Source organism: Dermochelys coriacea, chromosome 2 (genome assembly GCF_009764565.3).
Source record: "Dermochelys coriacea isolate rDerCor1 chromosome 2, rDerCor1.pri.v4, whole genome shotgun sequence".
NCBI lineage: Eukaryota > Metazoa > Chordata > Testudines > Dermochelyidae > Dermochelys > Dermochelys coriacea.
In genome coordinates this window covers 213,402,937-213,424,152 of record NC_050069.1, presented here as the reverse complement: position 1 = coordinate 213,424,152, position 21,216 = coordinate 213,402,937, and the positions used below count along the sequence as shown (strand labels likewise).

Here is a 21,216-nt window from a genome sequence, read left to right as displayed (position 1 = left end):
CCCATGAAGTAATAGTATAGGAAAAGACTGCATTTGTAGGTTTCTTCTGGGTCTCCTAATTGCAAATCTTCCATTTAAAAAGTCTAGAAAAGGCCCAAATCTTCAATTACCAGATTTCTAGAAGGGAGTTATTTTCAGGTTCTTTGGGCATATACATAAACTTTTAAAGGTTAGGACAGTGTACACTGTTATTAAATGGCAAGGGCATATTTGTTGTTAAAACATTGAAAACACAGCAAAGAAAACATACTTCTCCTTATTTGTGATCTGACTTTTAGGTGCTGACAATCCAGGGCTCCCCAAAACTGGTTGCCAAATTTAGTAGACACTCTTGAGAATTTTACCCTAACTGATTTGCCCAAGGAGACACAGGAAATCTTTGTCAGAGCTGGGAATAAAAGTCAAATCTCCTGATTCCCAGGCCATTTGCTTTGAGACTCTTCTTCTCCTGTAACAGCTAATTACTAGGTGGAATTTTTAGCCTTGTTAAAGTCTCTATTGATAAGTTTGGAGGGCATAATTAGTAATAATAGGTTTGAGAAACAGAGGAGAGTTTCACTTTTGATTAACAAATGAATCTGAAGCAAACTGACGTTAACAGCTTCTTCCGGATTTATATAATGAACAGACTAGAGGAAAGTTGCAATCAATTTGTACTGGAGCCCAATACCTCTGAAGAAATCTAATACTGTTGCAATCTACTTGGTACCATTAATGTTCTGTAGCTACCTGAGTTAGAGTTGTAAATGGTTGTGTTGCTGCAGTTTAGTCTGTAAAGCACTGCAAAATAATCGAACACAAAAACAACAATATGTTAAAATAAACCTAAAGACAGCATCACAGAAAGGACCTGCCCTATTAGGATTTGATCCATACTTAAAGTCCAGCAGAATTAACCCCTTAGTTCAGCCCCCTGTCTGCGGAAGATTGTCTTTGTAATGTATTTTATTCACACACTCTACTTTTCAGTGTGTCAAACAAAAGGGTTCCCTTTCAATGACTATTCTACCTCACTTTCAGGATGCTTCCCCCTCCCCCCCCAGTACATTTTAATGTGAATGTTCTTTTCTTAATTTAGTCCCATTACTTGTAGTTACATCACTTTGTATTACACTAAATAATTCCTCTGCCTCCTTAGTGGCTAGACGATTACTGTGTCCCCAATTAGTTGTCATTTAGCCAAACTTTGCACAGTTAGTTCAATTACTGTCTTGTTAATGCTCCCTTTGACTCCTTCATTTTCTGAGTTGTAAGTGCTGCAGAGTTTTATGATGATTGGATGGCAAGTCTTATGAATGGAGACTGGCTTGGATATTTGGTGATTTTAAGTGATTGAGTTGATAGGAAATACACATGAGAAACTTGAATTCTCAGTTAACAATGTATTTTGAGTGATATCTAATGTAAGCTCTGGTGCAGGATCAACACTTATGCTTACCTTTAATCACATAACCACTGATGCCAACAGGACTTCTCATGACTAAAAATAGTACAGCCATAAGCATCAGCAAGATCAGGTCCTTAAATTGTAAAGGAAAGTGTGTTACTACATCTCTAAAGACCCATACTTACAGATGGCAATATATTCAGAATCATTTCTTCTTACATCAATCCTTCCAGCCCTGTTATCATTTGTATTACTCTTCTCTGAGCTCACACTAATTTATTTACTAAGTAGAAAAATAGTCAAAAGTGCACCCTATGTATTTTACATTTGTAAATTGTTTAACATGATACATGCAGGTTTTGTTACACAGAAAGCTTTCCAAAAAGGTTTTCACATATGAACATGCTCTGCATCAAAAAGCAAACAGCAGACATTGGGCCACTTTCTCTCCATGCTCTACTCAGGCAAAGATCCCTTTGAAGCCAAGGGAAACTTGCTTGAGTATAGAATAGATCGCATAATAAATACATATAGGTGAAGGTTTTCCAAAGAGCCTTAGGAATTTAGAAGCACAGATCCCATGTAAGGTGAGTGAGACATGCACTCCTAGATCTTTTGGAGGGCTTTTGAAAATCTCTCCCCTACAAATAAGAGAGTTCCCAGAGAGTCAAAATATGAGGGGTGAAATACTGTTCACATTAGAGTCAGTGGAGTGGAGCCAGGATTTCACCACTACTGTACCAGTGGCAGGCCAAAGTTGAAAACTGGGGAAAACAAATCAAAGCATATAGAAAGGTGACAAAAGAGAGAGAGGTGAATATTGGAAGTCACATGACATCAGCCTCTACAAAATAGAATATGCTGGTTAGTAAAGATTATATTTCTTTAAACTCCTACAAAACATAGTTTCAATGAAAATCTGTTCAAACCCACAACTCTAATTAAAGGGTTTAGCTGCCAAATAACATGTTCTGGCTAAAGCCAAATAAGTATTACAGTGTAGTTCATGAATAACGGCACAAGCTTTGTACTTTGCTGTTGATTTTCTCATGGGAAAGTAATATAAACGAGAGTGATACCTCCCTGTTGGCTTTAACTGTTAGAAATGCAAAGCATGCTGAAATTGTACATAATTCTCTTCCAAAGGAAAGGAAATAGCATTTCAATGCTTTTCCTCAGTGTCTCGTTGAGTTATGGTGGTGTACAATTATTCCAGTTAAATTACTCTACCAGATGGAAGGTTACAGTGTATATTTAGCTAATTAAGTTTAGAGGACTGGAATTATATCCTGGAACAAAAAGAGCATATCTGAAAGTAAACTTATTTTAATTAAGTTCATTGTGGATGTGCAGTATCTATGCCTAATTAAGAGTTTAAACAGGTGGTTTTCTCCCCCATCCCTTTGATTAACGTGACAGTTCCTTTTACAAAATCAACCTTCATACCTACAGAATCATAGGAATTATTGAAACATATGTTTAACAAATATTCAGGGCCAAATTCAGCCTCCACTGACTTCAATGGAGTTGCACTTTCTTATACCAGAGCTGAATTTGGCCCAGAGTTATCCATGCTGAAATCAAGACATATTGCTTTTTGTGTTTAGTTTTCTTGGCATCATGTACTGTTATAGCCAAGTCCCTACACGCTGACATTCTGTCTTACCTTTGCACAACTCTAAGCAGTATGCCTAGATAGTGTAGACCTCCTGAGCTTTCATCTACTGAGGAAATTAATGTCCTTTTAAATTTGGGGAGAAGGTGGTGATGTTTAATACTGGGCTTCTACAGGCTGGCGAAATACAGTGTTGTAGTTTGTTGCCTGCCATCAGATGAGTTATCACTGTTGGATTTTCTCCTAGATTAATATCCCTGGGATTTAATCATCACATTAAATAATTCCTTCTTGTGTGGGGACTAGAGAAAGTGAGCATGAATATTCTTCAGGCTACAAATCAAGCATCTAAGGGTCAAAATGTGGCCCTGCAAAAGCTTGGAGTGCCAGGGTAAGGGGATTTGCTCTGGCACTTCTTCAATAGAGAGAGTCATTTTGCTTGTGTAAAGTGTAATGACTCCATGGATGTTAGGGGGGAGTGCAATGGGGAGTGGGACTAGCTAATTACACCCACACAAAGTGTAGCTTTGGGTAGTTTCACAGCTAGCACTGTTGGGTATACTGGGGCGGAAGAGGGGATGATATTAATCCAATGCAGGGATATCTCCTCTAAACCAAGCACTGCCAGCCACGAGCCTGACCAGTGATGAGCTGCCAAAATCTTAACAAAAGGTTTCCTCCTCACCCCACGAGGGGGTCGTAGCCCACCCCCCCCGGGACTCCTGCCCCATCCACCCCCCTCCCCTGACTTTCCCCGGAACCGGGCAGGAGGGTCTTGTGGACCACTGTAGTGGGTTTCCACTCCGCCCTGCCCCTAAGAACCAGAGGGACCTGCCGGGGGGCGAAGTGGGGAGTCCTGGCTGTGCTTACTTGGGGCGGCTCCCAGGAAGCATCAGCAGGTCCCTCTCGGTCCTAGGGATGGGGTAGTGAAGCTAGGGTGGGAGCAGGGGGAGCAGCTGGTCCCCCCACCGATCACATCAAAAGTGGCACCTTAGGCTCCGACTCCATGGGTGCTCCGGGGCTGGAACACTCACGGGGAAAATTTGGTGGGTGCAGAGCATCCACCGGCAGCTCCCCGCCCGGCCCCAGCTCACCTGCGCTCCGCCTCCGCCCCTGAATGCACCGCCCCGCTCTGCTTTTCTGGTGCCCCGGCTTCCCACGAATCAGCTGTTCGTGCAGGAAGTTGCGGAGGGCTGAGAAGCAAGCGGCGGCTTCGTGATCAGGCCCAGGGAGGCGGACGCGGAGGCGAGCTGGGGTAGGGATTGGTTCCCCTGTGCGCCCCCCGTGTTACCTGCAGGGGCCCTCCTCGCGCTCCTCCACCCCAGCTCACCTCCGCTCCGCCTCCCTGGGCCTGAGCGCAAAGCCGCTACCTGCTTCTTAGCCCTTCCAGGCTTCCCGCAGAGTGGAGCGGAGGTGAGCTGGGGTCGGGGGCGGGGTGGGGTGGGGACCTGCCAGCGGGTGCTCTGCACCCACCAAATTTTCCCTGTGGGTGCACCAGCCACGGAGCACCCATGGAGTTGGCACCTAAGGCACCACTTTTGGCCAGTTGTTAAATTTAGAAGCCTTTTTAGAACCAGTTGTCTCTCATGGGACAACCGGTTCTAAAAGGGCTTCTAAATTTAACAACCGGTTCCAGAGACCCAGTGCGAACTGGCTCCAGCTCACCATTGAGCCTGACCCAACCCCTAACTAATCAAATCAGGGCTGTCCCTCACACAAATGTACTGAGAGGTACTTGACTCCTGCACCTTTTTCCTCCCATAATGTTAAAGTGGGGTCAAAATTTCTAAATTTGAGGGGAAAGGGAGTGGGGAAGTTCACTATGAAGTTTTCGTGATCTCCCCTCCACCATATTACAAGACTGTTTTTTAATTTATCTATTTAATTTATTCCTCTGTTTCTTATAGCAGACAGGATCCTCTTTTAAAATAATCTGGCTTTCCCTGTGATGCCATGGGAAAATTTAGGACAAGCCAGTAAGTCATAGAATCACACCATAACTTAATATAACAAACTTTTCTGCAGGCTAACACGAAAATTATGGGTCTGATCAGGGAAACACTTAATGCACATAGTTCTTATTGAAATTGACTTTTATTGGAGGGCAGTACATGGAGTGGTTACATACAAACTTATGTGAAAGCAATGTGAATAAATAGCTCCATTGCATAAATTACATAGTTATCTCATCCCATTAATGTACGTAAACCATGAGCTGAAATATATCCAAATTATGAATGGTATGGAGGGGAAAGAAAGAGACACCTCCGTTTTGGCAAGGGCAGTTAATGACCTGGAGCTAGATATGCACATGCCTAAGACTCCAGCAAACCCAAAACAAAATGTGGTCTATGCGTCCTACATAATATGTATTAAAGCTCTCTAGGTAAAATCCCAGGCCCCATTGAAGTCAATGGGAGTTTTGTCAAGGCAGATGCAGGGCCCAGATCTGACATATACACACATGGCAAGAGCTCCCCATAGCCAGGGAATTCTCTTCTGGCAGCTGGCAGCCAGAATCTGTTGCCTTTGTTTCCCAAGTGACACAAAGAGGCCAAATGTCAATAGAGAATCCAACCCAGTGTTCATCATTTGCTCCACCTCCCTAGATTTAAAAGGCACCTAATTCTCTGCAAGAGATATGCAAGAGGATATGGTACAATATGAAATATATATACCTAAATCAGCAACGACTTAATGAGCCAAACTTAATGCTTCCTGGGATGGCCAATGAAACAGGTTTTACATTAATATGTAGACTACAGAGAAAAACAGGGAGGGAGATTCTAAAATGTATAGTAGAAGTTTACAAATGGGCTTGAGGGAAGATTTCAGTTCTGAACCTTCTTTAGGCTATAGATGAAAAACAACTAACCTGGTTAAATCTGCTTCCATAGCCTGAAGAAAGCTAAAGGGCTGAAATATCCCTCTAATCTAATTAGCTGTTTTTAACATGTGTTCCACTAACCCTGTTTTTTTATTTAGGGGTTGGATATTTACCTTAGCCTGAGTAAATAAAGCATTTTACCTTTTACAAAACTAAAATAAAGCAAAGGGCTAAAAGGTTTCACATGTGATCCACATTCCCTTTAAACCAAGCGGCTGATCAGGAAACAGTTTCTGTGTATGCTGAAAACACATTAGGTGATGCAAACCAGAAAAATAAAGCATCTTCATCCTTCACCACAGTACATGACGCTCTAGCCTTGTTGGGACCACCCAACAGTCAGGCCCATCCGAATGGATGTTCCGTGTAGTTCTGGGAAAAGCTTTAGAGGAAATGGTGCAAATGGCTTTCTCTCTCATAAATCTATCTTTAACCTGAAATGGCATTTTAAAATATCAGAATTAAAGAGCCAGTGACCTTTTAGTATAGTATGCTGGCATTTTCCAGAGTGCCAGCCATGAGAGATGCCCATAGTGTCCAAAGAGTTAACTCCCTATTACTGGATCTTGTTCAAAAGTGATGTTATAAGCACAGAGGTCACTTAGTGAATCATAGAGTCGGGAGAACTAAATGGCACATCTTGGCCTTTAATAAATACAAATATTCTGAGGTAGCTGAAGAGGCTGGAGCAGCTTAAAATAGCAGCAGCCAAAAACCACCAGGCAGAACAGTGAGTATTTATGCCTCTCCCAGAACCTAGTGCACCCTGGGATGAAGTTGAGACCCTCACACACCTCCCGTAAAGTAAGGGCTACTGGTAGCTCTCCAGCAAGCCACTGAGCAAGCAGGAAGCTCAAAGCTGGCAACCCTCCTCTCTGAACCCCTTTCCCACAGCTCTCTGCCATCTTTGGAAGGGTCCTGGGCATCCCAGAAGCTTCAGGACCCTACAGCAGCATCAACTACTTCTGGCTAATGGAGGTGTGGTGATCTTGTGCCCTCTATGCTGTCTAGGTTAGTGGGAAGAACTTGGGAGCTTCTGGTCCCTCCTACCTCAGAGGGGTAGAGGTGTGTGTGTGTGTGAGGTGAAATGAGGCACTCACCTTAGCCTCAGATTCTTGGCGTGACACAGGTATTCCTCCCTCAGCTGCCTTTATTGGGGAAGTGTGTATGTGTGTCCTTCCCCTGGATCCTTCGGGGACAGAAAAGGACAAAGATGCTTACCCCCAGTAGTTTTCAGATTGCTGCTCTTTGAAATAGCAGCAGTCCCCTCTCTTCAGCAGCCTCAGTTTCTCCAAGTATTGCTGTGGCTGCCTCACCCATATTGATGTACAAACATACCTAAGTCAGGATGCAGGCTCAGGCTTCTGGAAACAAAGAGTTAGGAGAAGAATTGGGGGCCCTCAGTATCCAAAATTATATATATTTTTAAAAGACTGTCCATTTATCTTCCCTGACCTTCACTTTTATAGAATGTACCAGAGGTACATGTTATTCCCTTTTTATTATATATTTTAAACCACTCTTTTTAGGGATGAGAGTATATTAAAACCAGTTTTGTATTATGTTAAGGTTTCTTTTTTATTTCAATAATTGACTGGTAAATTGCTCCAGTCTAAAGCATCATCATGCTTATTGAAAATCAGCCCTTGAAAATGTTATTGCCTTTATTGATACTTCTAAGATATAACACTGTAAATTTAAAAACAATTTAAACTATTAGAAATACAACTACTAGTCATGTCAGCAATTTCTTTGTCAATACAATATAATATATTAGGTTAATACCACATAATATATTCAGATCAACTTAAAATATGACCCTCCATGCCCTAAATAAAATGGCCATCTGTACCCAAAAACAAACAGAAAATATCAGCCAGCAATTAAAATTACTAAATAGTATGCTAATTCTTTATCTTTGTCGTATTTCTCTTTGTGAACTTAAACACATCACAACATTCCTTATTATTATTTCTCTAAATGAACTCAGGAATAGTGATTTTAGCATGAGCTATAGGGAACAAATTTGACATTCTTACATGGGATGCAACAGATCTTGGAAACATACAGAAGTTGCTGGCCTGTTAAATTTAAAAAAAAAAATGAACAGTCACTATTGCCAAAGTTAGTGTCAACTACCTCTGCTTCCCTACGATTTTCTAAAACCAGCCTATGAGCTAATAAAAGGAAATGCTTTCACTATAGATCCATCCTAAGCCTTGACAAAAGCTCACTTTCTGCTCCGCAGGTTTCCTATATATGGTTTTAGCCTCAAGATGAGGACCGGCTCACTATCCCTATACCCCTATCCCATCCCCCATTTCCTGCCTGGGTTCATTAAATGCTGATTTGAAATTGGCACATACTTTTCTAATACAAAAGTAGTACTGTTTTCCAGGCACCATCAGAAAGCATTGTACTATTATCTGTTAAATACCCTTCCTTTATAAGGCTTTCGCCCTTTAATGTTAGGTGTTTTGATTCCTCCAAAAGGATTCTTAAATATCTGAGTATGTTTAATTAAAGAAATAGTTAAGGTAATCCTATCCAAGAAATCTCAGCCTTGTTTTCACATTAAGGAGTGATCCAGTCCTTGGACTGCATTCTTTAATGCCAGTATCTGTAAATTGCAAGTAATTAAGAACACTGTAATATGTGACATGATTTAAGTGTATTACTTTTCTGTCTCCCATGCTTGTGTTACATCATCACACTATGAGAGACTGGGCCTACTTGGGATGTCATACAGTTGAGTAAGAGGGGCGATCTCAGTTAAATCGTCTGTACTTATGTACAGTGTCATATTTTCTTTCTAATGTCAACAGTATAGGATTGCTGTTCTTTGTTGCAGTACTGTCTCCCTACAGGTACTGGCTACCTAAGTGTGAACTATTGTATGACTCACCAACCATTAAGGAAATTTCCACTTGCCCTAGAGAGCAACTTACAATGGTGTAAGGGGTGGGTGTCACAAAGTTTTAACCAACCATTTGGTTGAGTCCACCCCATTGCAACTGGCTTCCTTGCTAATGGTTCATACAGCTCTATAGCAGGGAGTAGTAACATCATCTCCTGCAAGGGCACTCAACAGCCACCTACCTCAAAATTCCAAAAATTCGTTCTGACGTAACCCACCCTCCTTCCTCTGGGACCAGAAACATCAGCTCTGCAGAGTTACCTGCCTCTCTCAGCTGAAGAAACTCAAGCACTCTTGCTATTGCTCTCAGCTGACCTCCTGAGTTGCCTATAATTCTTATGTGCTGGTTTAAATTAAAAACATGTGTTGCATGATTTCTAGGTGTAGCTATTTAGAATAGATTGGAGAAATAATATCGAATGAGGTCCTTATGGTCAGCATTTCAGTAGACATTAAGCAAAGTGATAACGATGGGATGCTAAACTGCCAACATTACTGAAATGGCCCATAACATTTTAGATCTGAACACGCACTGCAAATGAGAGTTGTATGTGCAGAATGATTCTCTAGTGCATTGACACTCCACCAACTGTCTACCACCAACCTTCTCTTTTTGCTTCCTTTCATCCAAAGCAAGTTTGAATAATACATTTTCCCTTCCTTAAATTGAGGAGATACCAGCAAAACTAGACACAAAGGGCTAGATCCACAAATGGAATTAGGTTTTGCAACTCCTAGCTGCCCTTCTGCCCAGTAGAATTCACAGCCTCAAACTGGGAGCCCAGGCTCCATGCATTGTATGGGAAAAGTTAGGCACCTAAGAAAGGGATTCACAGAAGCCCGCAAGGAAGCCACTTAATCTAGCCAAGAATGTGGGAGATCTGTTTTCAAATCCCTGCTCAGGAGCAGGGACTTAAATCCAGGGCCTGCCACTTCCCAAGAGAGTGCCCAAATCACCAGGCTGTTGGGTATTCAGAGATGAGTCTCTGAATCTCTCTTGTTGAAACTGTTCCACTTGGTATAAATAATTAAATATCCCCAGTAGTTAGGGGAACTCACCTGGGATGTGGGAAAGTCAGGTTCAAGTCATTGCTCCAATGAATAGTTAATTATTTATACCAAGTAGAACAGCTTAAAGGGAGAGATTGAGAAACTCACCCTAAAATACTCATTAGCGTGGTGGCTAGGGCACACAGTTGGGATCTGGGTTCAAATTTCTGCTCCAAATCAGGCAGGGTTGGAGTTCAGATTAGGTTTCCCACAGCCCAGGGTTGTGCTCTAACCACTGGACTGTTGGGTATAATTGGAAATACACAGCCAGCCCCACAAAGTCTCATACCCCGCTGTCTTTTGTGAGGGTTAAGTCGTGCTCAGAGCATTCGTACCAGACTGACCCCTACATGTGAGACAGACAGGGAACACCTAGTTTGAGAATCCTGCCATATCTTAGGAATGAGGTAGGCATCGAATGACTCAGCAGCGTCCGAATGTAGGTGGTTTTGCACATGCCCACTTGCAGAAACTTAGGCACCTAGGGGACTTTAGTGGCAGAAATTTAGGCACCCACAGGCTAGGCAGCAAGACAGTGAAGGTTTTGTGAATACCAGTGGCACCTAAATGTTGACATTAGGTACCTAAAGAGGCATTTAGGCACCTAAGTCCCTTTGTGGATCTAGCTCAAAGTGCTGTGCTGACTGGCAATGCAAAAGCTTGATGGAGCTGAGAGCCAGATGCAAATTTCTTTACAAGCAATGGGCTAGATTCATCTCTGGTTTATGCTGGCTTCTTAGTCAGTGTAATCCCATTTCTGCCTCTGCCACCAGGGATGCTATGTGGGCCCTGAGAGAAACTTAAGTTGCCCTATTCCTGTATAGCTTCCCCAATAAAGGGCACTTGTGGAAACACCTCCTGCCCTGATTTACAGGTTTCAGAGTAGCAGCCGTGTTAGTCTGTATTCGCAAAAAGAAAAGGAGTACTTGTGGCACCTTAGAGACTAACAAATTTATTAGAGCATAAGCTTTCGTGAGCTACAGCTCACTTCATCGGATGCATTTGGTGGAAAAAACAGAGGAGAGATTTATATACACACACAATGATAAACCCATTGTTTCATGTTCTCTGTGTGTGTGTATATAAATCTCTCCTCTGTTTTTTCCACCAAATGCATCCGATGAAGTGAGCTGTAGCTCACGAAAGCTTATGCTCTAATAAATTTGTTAGTCTCTAAGGTGCCACAAGTACTCCTTTTCTTTTTGCCCTGATTTAGAGATGCATCCTCCTTGGAATGTAGGGGACTGCTGGTTCAGGACGGTGGAATTTGCGCCATCCTGTACCAGCCCGGCTGAATCTAGCTGTAGACTCTTATTAATGGGACTCCTCCTTTACTTAAAGTTAGGCACATGCTTAAATACCATGCTGAATCAGAGTCTTAATGCATCAGTGAACCACTATATGGAGGCATAAAAGTCTTTTTTGACTGATAATGGGACATAACAAAAGTTGCTTCTAAGAACCAATAGTTAAACCATCATACCAAATACTCATTTAAAACCTAGTACTGAATAAGTTCTTTAGCATCTTTATCCAAGGATCTCCAAGCACTTTATAAACATTAATTAAATAAAGGGACAATGAAATGTTAAAAGTTATATAGTATGAATTACTAATAAAAAAGCTTGAATATCAGAAGTGAAATAATGTAAACATATAATTTACTTTTCCCTATTTTTTATTTTAGTTTACTTGTTAGCACTTCACTCAGTTTAAACAATGAAAATTTTAATTCTACAAATCATTTATATGAATACTGAACTATGATAAACCTTTTTTAAGAACAAAGACTATATTTGGAGTCTAAACTACCTGACAGTATCTCTTTAACACTGATAAAACAGCTAATAGATACCTGTTGTTACAATCTTTTGATACCAGAATAAATTGAGGCCTGTGGAGATTGTGGGTGAAATCCTGACCTGTTTAATTCAGTGAGCATTTTGTCATGACTTCAGCAGGGCTAGGATTTTACCCTGTGGGCTTCTCCTAGATAACAGACCAAATTGATGTCTCAGCCAGGATTAGAACCCTGGACTGTTTCCTCAACCCTATACTCTAACCATCAGCCCTAACACCCTCTTCTTACTATATTAAAATCTGAGTTTTCACCTCTTATCATCAAGAGTCCTGTCTGGCATAGTGCTCTGAGTTTGCTGCATTTCACAACAGATATTCAAGAAAGTCTTTTTTTGAACCTCATACTCTTTAAAGCTTTAATTTTTAATCTTTTATTTGGAATATTAAAAAACTGGGTTGCTTTCTTCCTCTTCATTTGAAAATTTATTGTTTTCATTTAAATAATGATATTCCTCTTTTATGAAAGGGTTTTCTTCTCAGCAGGCACATAAACTCAGATATCCACATAAAAAGACTGCCATCTCTGTTTATGTGACTGATTGAAATGCAGAGTGTGATGGCAACATGGGTAAAAATAGAAAGGCAATCAGTGTGACTGGGCATGAAATACATTCATATACAAATGGAACTTCTCCCCAATGAACGCTGAAGAGCTCTTTCTCTGGACCCAGAGGATTTACATCACATTAGTTAGTCACTGGTATGGAAATCTTCTCCTGCAGCTTGGGAGTTTGGAGAATTATAAATAGAATGAACCCTAACTGCAAACTGAGTCAGCACAATATATGAGTTACTTTACTTCCAAATGCAATCATAACTAGATGAGATTCATGGTCTGAGCACACATAAATATGTTCCTAATACACCAATGTAATCTTATCATACATTAATTTGTAAGTTGACAGTTCTGTATCAAAACCATATCTTTCTAAAGAAATAAATCAGATTTGCTTTCCTGTGGATGAGTCATATAGTGACTGATAAAGTGTAAAATCAAAGTTAAATTTAAAGTTTTCCTCAAAGATTTCTAGTTTTGTATCAGGGTGCTATATAGTTCCTCTGAAAGCAGCACAAACTGCTTAGTAGACCACACAGGAGGCAGTGTTCTCTCAGGAACTATTTAGCACTATTAGAAGAGGCATGACAAATATTGGCTAGAGATATTGCAAATCCAACCAGTCCTGAGTTTACTAAACATTTTGTACCACTCTTTGAGCAGGCAAAATGGCACCCTCATTGATCTATCTCAGGCATTTCTAATGTGCTCATCACTTTAGAAGCTAATGGAACAACAGGAAACAAATGCTTTCACAGTGCACGTGAGAAGAGAGCTGGAATTAGAAATCCAGGCCCCACTGAAGTCAATGACAAAACTCTACTGACTTCAATGTAGCCAGGATTTCATCTCTTCTTTTCTTCCTCCATTTCTAACTCTGTGTGAGTGTGTGTGCATGTGCGCGCACACACACACACACGGGAGAGAGAGCATGTGAGAGATAGTTAGAGTGTGTGTGTGAGAGAGAGCGAAAACTGATCCTATTTTCCAACCCTCTATGTGTTAAGATATTGATGAGCCAAGATGCATGGCCAGACAATGAAACATAAACAAATTCTACCCTAAATTTACCTTCCAGGTGCACTAATCCTTAGCAGTCTGTTTGTTACAGGCTTACTTAGAAGAGCAGATAAATGGGCACATGAAATATTTTTTCATATTAGAGATGCCACAAATTAATAAACACCACAAAATCTGGTCTCTAGCATTTATATTCAAAGACTGTGTCCATTCAGTAAAGGAAAAAGGTGGAAGCACTTGCCAGAATTCATTACATATAATCCCTAAGGATTCCTGGCATTTGATCTTACTTCTTCCTTTTCAGACTGAGTTTATATTTTCATGTATCAATATTCTCAGAGTACAGCAGTAAATGCAGTTGTTTTGGTGCAGTTATTCAGAAAATACTGAAGGTTTCGGGCTCGAACTGTTCACTAAGAAACGCGCTCCCAATGGGCTTTGATATAAATTATATGCCTATAAGAAATCAAAAGGCTTCAGCGGAAGCTTCTTGCTATTTCTACCATCAGACCAAAGTCTAAACCCAGAAGGGGATTCCCAACTAGACTGTTACTAGTTTTCATCTACAGTAGGAATGTAGTAGACTGAAGCTTTCCTTGGCCTCTGGATAATTTTAATAATAAATCTGCATATTAATAACCCACATTTCTGCTGTTTGTTAACTGCTATAGAAAACTTTGTCTATCCTTATGTTGAGATACTTTTCTTTGTATCACAGCTGGGATGAGAGAGAGAGAGAGAAATAGCAGGGAGTTCGCTAAGGACTGGAAACAAAAATAAACTCAGTGGTTGTCTAGTGAAATTTCTTTCTTTTTCTTCTTTAACATAACCACCAAAATGCCACTCTTATTATAAATATTTTTGACAGTGTGGTAGGTCTGTACTCCATTAAAGAGAGGGAGATGTATACGGGGATTATATCTGTTTAGAGGCAATTTCAAAAGATTTAAGGGTTTTAGGAGTACAGGTCTCACTGACTTTTAATGGGCTTTGTGCTGCTAAATCTTTCAAGCACTTTTGAATATCTCGCCCTAATACATTAGGTACATATATATACTGTGACAAAGTTCCTGCTCTACCTTGGTGGGTCTTGCGCTTATTGGTGGATTTGCTCGCCTTGGAGCTTCATGGCAGACCTCAGCTTGGCCGTGTTTCTGAATTCACAGTCCAGGTCGACTCCTCCTGTGTCTGACCAGGAGTTGGGAGGATTTGGGGGGAACCCGGGGCCGCTCTCTACTCTGGGTTCCAGCCCAGGGCCCTGTGGAATGCAGCTGTCTAGAGTGCCTCCTGGAACAGCTGTGCGCCAGCTACAACTCCCTGGGCTACTTCCCCATGGCCTCCTCCCAACACCTTCTTTATCCTCACCGTAGGACCTTCCTCCTGGTGTCTGATAATGCTTGTACACCTCAGTCCTCCAACAGTCCGCGTTCTCACTCTCAGCTCTTAGTGCCTCTTCCTCCCAGCTCCTCACACGCACACCACAAACTGAAGTGAGCTCCTTTTTAAAACTCAGGTGCCCTGATTAGCCTGCCTTAATTGATTCTAGCAGCTTCTTGATTGGCTGCAGGTGTTCTAATCAGCCTGTCTTAATTGTCTCCAGAAGGTTCCTGATTGTTCTGGAACCTTCCTGTTACCTTACCAAGGGAACAGGGACCTATTTAGCCTGGGGCTAATATATCTGCCTTCTATTAATCTCCTATAGCCATCTGCCCTGACCCTGTCAGAATACATTCAAGTACTGTAGAATAATAACCACTGAAATTTAAAAAACAAAGAGATTCAGTGATTTTGCTTAGAAGAAAAAAATGAAATAAAAATAAAATACTTTCTCTGCTGTCTCCTACCGTTGGCTCAGAACTAGGGTAGGGGGTGGCTAAGGGGGCTTTCTAGAGTGGCACCATTTCTGGGAAGAGTATGTTTTAAACTTCTCCTTCCTCCTCTGGTCTTCTCAGAGTTTAGATCCGATCTTAGGTATGAAGTGGTAACAGTAGTGGGAGCACCAGTTTTGCAATGCCTCAATCCTCCTCCCATCCACCAGCTTAGGGTTGGGGTCATTTGAGGGGGCTGAGGAGCTGTAATTACATTGCTCTCTCTTCTCTGATTAGCTGGGGGCTGAGCAAGGGGTATTTCAAGGATAGGAAGCAATGTTTGGTGAAACAGCTTTTTAATTTTAAATTCTCCGTTTTCTTCTCTTAATTTTCAGCCTCAGAACCCAACTTGAAGGTGCGTTCCAGGTTAAAACAGAAGGTGACAGAAAGGAGAAGCAGTCCCTTACTCAGGCGGAAGGATGGGAATGTTGTCAGTTCATTCAAGAAGAGACTGTTTGAAGTGACAGGTAATTAAGGATTGGAGAGATTCTGCCTAAACTACTATGCTAGTTTAGAAGACCTGAAAAATAGTTTAACGGAAATGTAATTGTGTATTGAACATAGGTGTGGAGAGAGATTTCTCTGTCAGAAAAGCAACCTACTTAAGGTACAATTGCATACAATAATTTGCTTTATTCATTTGTGAGAAGGGCACTGTCAACTTAAAAATCACACTTCCATCAGGATACTTTTTCTTACTTATAATAATACGTACAAAAACAAGGAACCCATAGAATTGTTGGAATAAAAAGAGATTAGAAGGAAAAAGATTCTCTATTGTTCCTGTTTGTTTCATGTGTGAGTTGGTAGCACTTTGTATGTAGTCAGTGTCACTGGTTCCTTGCTGGTCTTGCATCGCTCTCCTGTACTGCTCTGTGGAGAGTGTACAAGCTCTTCCTCAGGCTCTGTAAGAGGGTGTTTAGTAGTAGCAGCAGCAAAGCTGAAATGTAAACTGAAAAGGCAGCTGTATGTACAGAGTGGAAGAGAAAGGAGGGAGGCAGGAGCAGTCTATGCCCCTCCCAAAAGACAGCAAGGGAACAGAAGAGCAGATATAGTGCTTTAAAGGGATAAAAAATGCTTTTAAAATACTAATATATACTATGTAAAGGTTGCACTGTCAGAAAAATAGATTAACAATACTTAATATAAACAAAATTCCTGTCCCTTTAATTTGAACAAGAAATAAATGAATACCTCTTATCATACTCCCAGCTAAAAAGGCAATACTACACCCAAATTAATCTCTTCGGGAAAAGCAGACCTTTATGAATGTAGAGAATGAACAGTACACAAATTTTAACAAATCAAAGCAGTAGTTTAACAGGCTTGCGAACAGCTCTGAAGCCAATACAATTTAAGGTCCTGATTCAGGAAAGTACTTATGCACATGCTTAAATCCTATTAACTTCAACGGGACTCGGGCACATACCTAAATAATGTCCTGAATAAGTATGTTCTCTCAAACTAAAACAGGACAGAGCATTATTTGCAACACTCTTATGTGTGTGTGTTCGCTTATTCTTGGGCTCTTCTAACCAAGAGAAGCGGAGCTGGATAACCGTATTCTAATTAATGCATGGGTAATAAACACAGATTTAATTTATCTATAGTTGCTTAACTAAAGACTATGCAAAGCATACTCACGTTTTGAGCACACATGGTTAATCATCCATTAAGTCAAGAGGAGGGCTGGTCCCCTGTTGCAACCTGAAGTAACCAGCTGCAGCTCTCCCCATTGTCAAATGCCAGCTGCATGCACTCGGAGCTAGAATGATTGAGAAGCATCTGGCAGCTGACAGTGCTGGAGAAGATACTGTACTGTAGTGGTTCTCAAAGCCGGTCCGCCGCTTGTTCAGGGAAAGCCCCTGGCGCACCGGACCAGTTTGTTTACCTGCCGCATCCACAGGTTCGGCCGATCGTGGCTCCCACTGGCCGTGGTTCACCGCTCCAGGCCAATGGGGGCTGCGGGAAGTGGCGGCCAGCACGTCCCTTGGCCCACTCCGCTTCCCGTATCCCCCATTGGCCTGGAGCAGCGAACCGCAGCCAGTGGGAGCCGCGATCAACCGAACCTGCGGACGTGGCAGGTAAACAAACCAGTCCAGCGTGCCAAGGGCTTTCCCTGAACAAGCGGCAGACCGGCTTTGAGAACCACTGCTCTACTGTGCTCTTGGCTCTCAGCAGCAGCCCCTAGTGGAGGGAGGGAGGCAGTGGCAGCCACTGAAGGAACTCTGGAGCTCAGTCACCAGAGAATGCTGCTGGAGACCTAATGGCCTTCATGGGACCTCTGAAGTGTAGGGACCCACACACCATATGAAGTTTTCCGGATGCAAATGCATGTGTCTGTAGACAACTCCACTGAAGTAATCGAAATTCCATCTGCTTTTTGGCTTTGTGTGTTTTCCCAGATAACCAAGATATGCTATGTGAGAGAACTTGTACTTTTTTTTATAGAGGGAAATGTTCTGTAATATTCAATAGCCCTCAGTGGCACTATTATGTCTTATGTATCTGCCAGCTTAGTTTATAGTGGGGTGATCTGACAGTTTAGTTTCTTTCGGAGTGTGCAGGCTAGAAATTCAACCTAAGTCTTTGGGATGCCTTTCCCTGTGTTGGGCTTTCTCTGAATTGAAGATCTCCCAGGGTTTAAAGAAAAGTCTGAACATTTTGAACAAGATGGGAAAAATAAGAAATATCATCTTGATGATTTTTCCAAACACGATGGAAGACACCTGATTCCTTAGAAGTGTTGCTTGGATTAACAATTTTGATGAGTGAGATTTGATGTTTTCAAAAGAAAGAACTTGAAATGAGGGCAACTCTTCACAACCTTTTTGAAATCATATGTTTGACCACTCCTCCTGGTTGCCTTTGTTTGGAAATGTCAGCCTTAATTGTTTTTGATTTTAAGAACTCACCAAGGTATTATGTGACTTGAAGTATTTACAGACCTGTTTAAATATTCACTGGCACATTTTTCAGTCATAGCAGATGGTGCTGCTAGTAATTAGAAGGGATTTTTTAGCAGTTATAACATAAAAGTTTTGCACCTTAGGGAGAAAAGTTGCAGAGAGGAAAAAAAAATAGAAAGTGAAAGATTTTAAGTTAATTAAAATTGGTTTTATAAAATTGGTTATAAAATTCCTTTCCACACATTTGAACTAAGTAAATTAAGAGGCCAGTTATCTTTGGATAATAAAGTATACTTTTGCATATTATGTATGCTCATAAATTGGTTATATATGTTTAGCGTTAGTGTGCCATTATCATATATGTTATCTTGGAAAATTAGGGCTGAACTTTGCTTTAAAATGTCCCCTCTGCAAGCATATTGGAATCCAGACTCCTGAACATGCAGACATAGGATGCTTTCAGGGCCTGGCCCATTAATCTGAATAGAATAGGAGAATCTACAATGTCTGGGCCTGATTCCGATGTCACTTGCTCTTGTTTGACACCACTGCAACTCCACTGACTTCACTGGATCACATCTGGTTTACACTTGTTTCAGTGAGGTGAGACTTAAGCCTTGTGTATATAAGGGTGCTTGATTACTGCTCAGCTGGTTATATATCGGCATTAGTCAAGGAAGGGTTTAATTAAATCAGTGCATCTCACTGTATATATGACACAATGTAAACAAATAAAGTTCCCTGTCCAATAAGTGCAATTTTCGTGACAGCTTTTCACGGTGTTTATTACAGACTATGGGATTGTGACATGGGTGCAAATGTAAAAAAAAAAATCACTCTTCTGTTCTTAATCTCCAGGGAGCAGCTAAATACAGAGCTTTCCATAACATTGCTATCTGATCAAGATTTTGCAATTAATTTCACAAACACTGGTGTTAAGTGTCAGTGCTGAATTTGTTGGGGATCTAAGGGTTGGCATCTTATTGCTATTCTCTCTTTACTGACACTCTTTCCATGTATTTCTAGAGTGGCCCATTCCTTTGTGATGCATATATTTTCCAGTGAGTTTCAAAGTAGAACATTAATGATTTTAGTAAGAGAGCATTACCTATAGTCATAGTTAAAGTACATGACTGCGTGTTTGCACATTTCTATTCTAGCCCTTACTCTGTGACTGATTTATTATCAATGATTGCTTATATTCGTGAAATTATATTCCCAGGACTCACTTTTTACAAGGTTGCCATTGACTTGCTTGTGATATTTTTCCCCATCATGCTTTATATAACCCCCCATCGGCTAAAAGTACAGCTGATCAAACATTTTCAGTTGAATCCTTTTTTTGAAAGAAAATGGCTTTTTGACTTAAGTAAAATTGATGCAAAAAACTCCAATGATCATAAAGTTGTTAGAATCTGAAAAGCGAGAATTATCAGTTTGTGGTTTCATTTAAAACAAAATTAAAACCTGAAATATTTTTGAGCAAAAACATTTCCTGACCAGACCTATAATGTTAGTTTATTGATGGGACAGTGAATTGCAGAAATGTACTCTAGCTGGGAGTAGGAATGGTTCCTTAACATCACTAGCAAAACTGCCATTTTCTTCAGTGACAAGAGGAGTGGGGACCTAACAAACTGACCCCAAAAAGAGAGCAAAGAATTGGTGATAGCCATAAATTGATAGCTCGCTAATTAAAGAAATTCTCTAAATTATCTTAATTTTCTTGAAATAGTTTGTATGAAAGATGTTCTATAAAATATTCTTATCTCTACTAACACCATACAATTCTGATTTTAGTTATTTAAATTCTTTCCTTGTTCTGTACAAAAAACTCTCATCATCAATATAGGATTTATAACGGTAAGATGTGATGAAGATCAACTAGATCATTAAGTCCATTCTTTACAAGTGCAGAATACCTTCCCATGGTGTACATCACCGATAGCAGATGTATCATTTCCTAAACTGATATTACCTTTTGTCTTAACCAAAACTCCTGGGAGTTTTTTCACCAAGCCTGGGTAAATTATAGCCCTCAAAATGCTATTTTAAGATTTTGTATGCTGCAAACAGTCCCTCATACCTTGCTGACAGAGATGTATTGCAAATGGTGTATTGTTTTTTATTGGTTACTCATATAGAGGTTAGTTCACAAGTAAATACTCCGGAGTCCTTCCCAAACAGCAAGGGAATGACAGTAGGCCTCATGAATTGATGACATGTTATCATGACCTTTGCAAGTCTACTGTTTCTGTCATTTTGATCTCTCACAGAGGCAGGAGAGTATGCAATAAAAAGTACTTCCTTTCCTTTTTCCTCATTAGGAGTTCTGTTTGTACATCTCTGCCTGCCACTGAGTAACTTGCCATCTTTGCAGGAAACTCAAGTAATAAATTCCCCCTTTGTGCAGAAGGGATCAAAAGGGGAAAAGAATGAAACTATCTATCTTTTTAAGGTTGCAAACAAATTGGGACTGAGAGAAAATCCTTAAGACAGTAAAAAGTCCATTCATACAGGAAAACTATTCAACAAAAGAAAGACTATGCCATAAGCAATATGTTGTTCATCATAATCGCAGCTGGATTTCTGTGTTACTTGTAAATTCATGTGTGCTTAATCTTTTTTTCAGAGTCATCAGTTAGTAGCAGTTCTCCAGGAACAGGGCCCAGCTCACCAAGCAATGGCCCTACTGGAAATGTGACAGAAAATGAAACCACACTTTTGCCATCTAATTCTCAAGCTGAGGTAAGAATAATACACTCAATCCTTTTATTGACCAGGTAATTGCTTAGCTTTTTAAAGTTGGAAAGATTCCAAACAGTACCTTAAAGACCATAGTTGCTCTCTGATTTCCTTCTTTCACCTGGAAGTCACAGTAACTGTGTGTGAAAGAGAAACTGGCTTGTATTTCAGATAGCAGTGGTAACTGGTCTATAGCAGAGATATGATGGTGCTGAGATACATTGTGGAATGACTGTTTTGATATATCATAATGAATATTGGCATCTTAGAAATAATGAAATCCCATGAAATAACACCAGCATTTCTAAATATTAACATAAACAACTGATACAACAGGATACTGCAAAGTATTTTGCTTTGGAATCTTATTTGGAGCAAATGATACTCTAGCAAAATGCTTTA

The 21,216-nt window shown here is 40.7% G+C and overlaps 1 protein-coding gene and 1 long non-coding RNA gene across 15 annotated transcripts in view; one reads left to right on the top strand and one right to left on the bottom strand.

Annotated features, from left to right (window-relative positions):
• Nucleotides 1–21,216, top strand: part of HDAC9 (histone deacetylase 9) — a 668,907-nt gene that overhangs the window by 397,567 nt on the left and 250,124 nt on the right. For all 14 annotated transcript variants that reach the window (XM_038391401.2, XM_043509209.1, XM_043509212.1 and 11 more), the window contains 2 exons: nt 15,496–15,627; nt 20,702–20,817. In XM_038391401.2, coding sequence (XP_038247329.2) covers nt 15,496–15,627; nt 20,702–20,817 — 248 coding nt within the window. The remainder of the gene's footprint in view (nt 1–15,495; nt 15,628–20,701; nt 20,818–21,216) is intronic.
• On the bottom strand, nt 5,078–7,066 carry LOC122458991. The gene is made up of 2 exons (XR_006279378.1): nt 6,990–7,066; nt 5,078–6,323 (listed from the first exon to the last, which is right to left on the bottom strand). It is a non-coding gene; the product is annotated as an uncharacterized LOC122458991 (long non-coding RNA).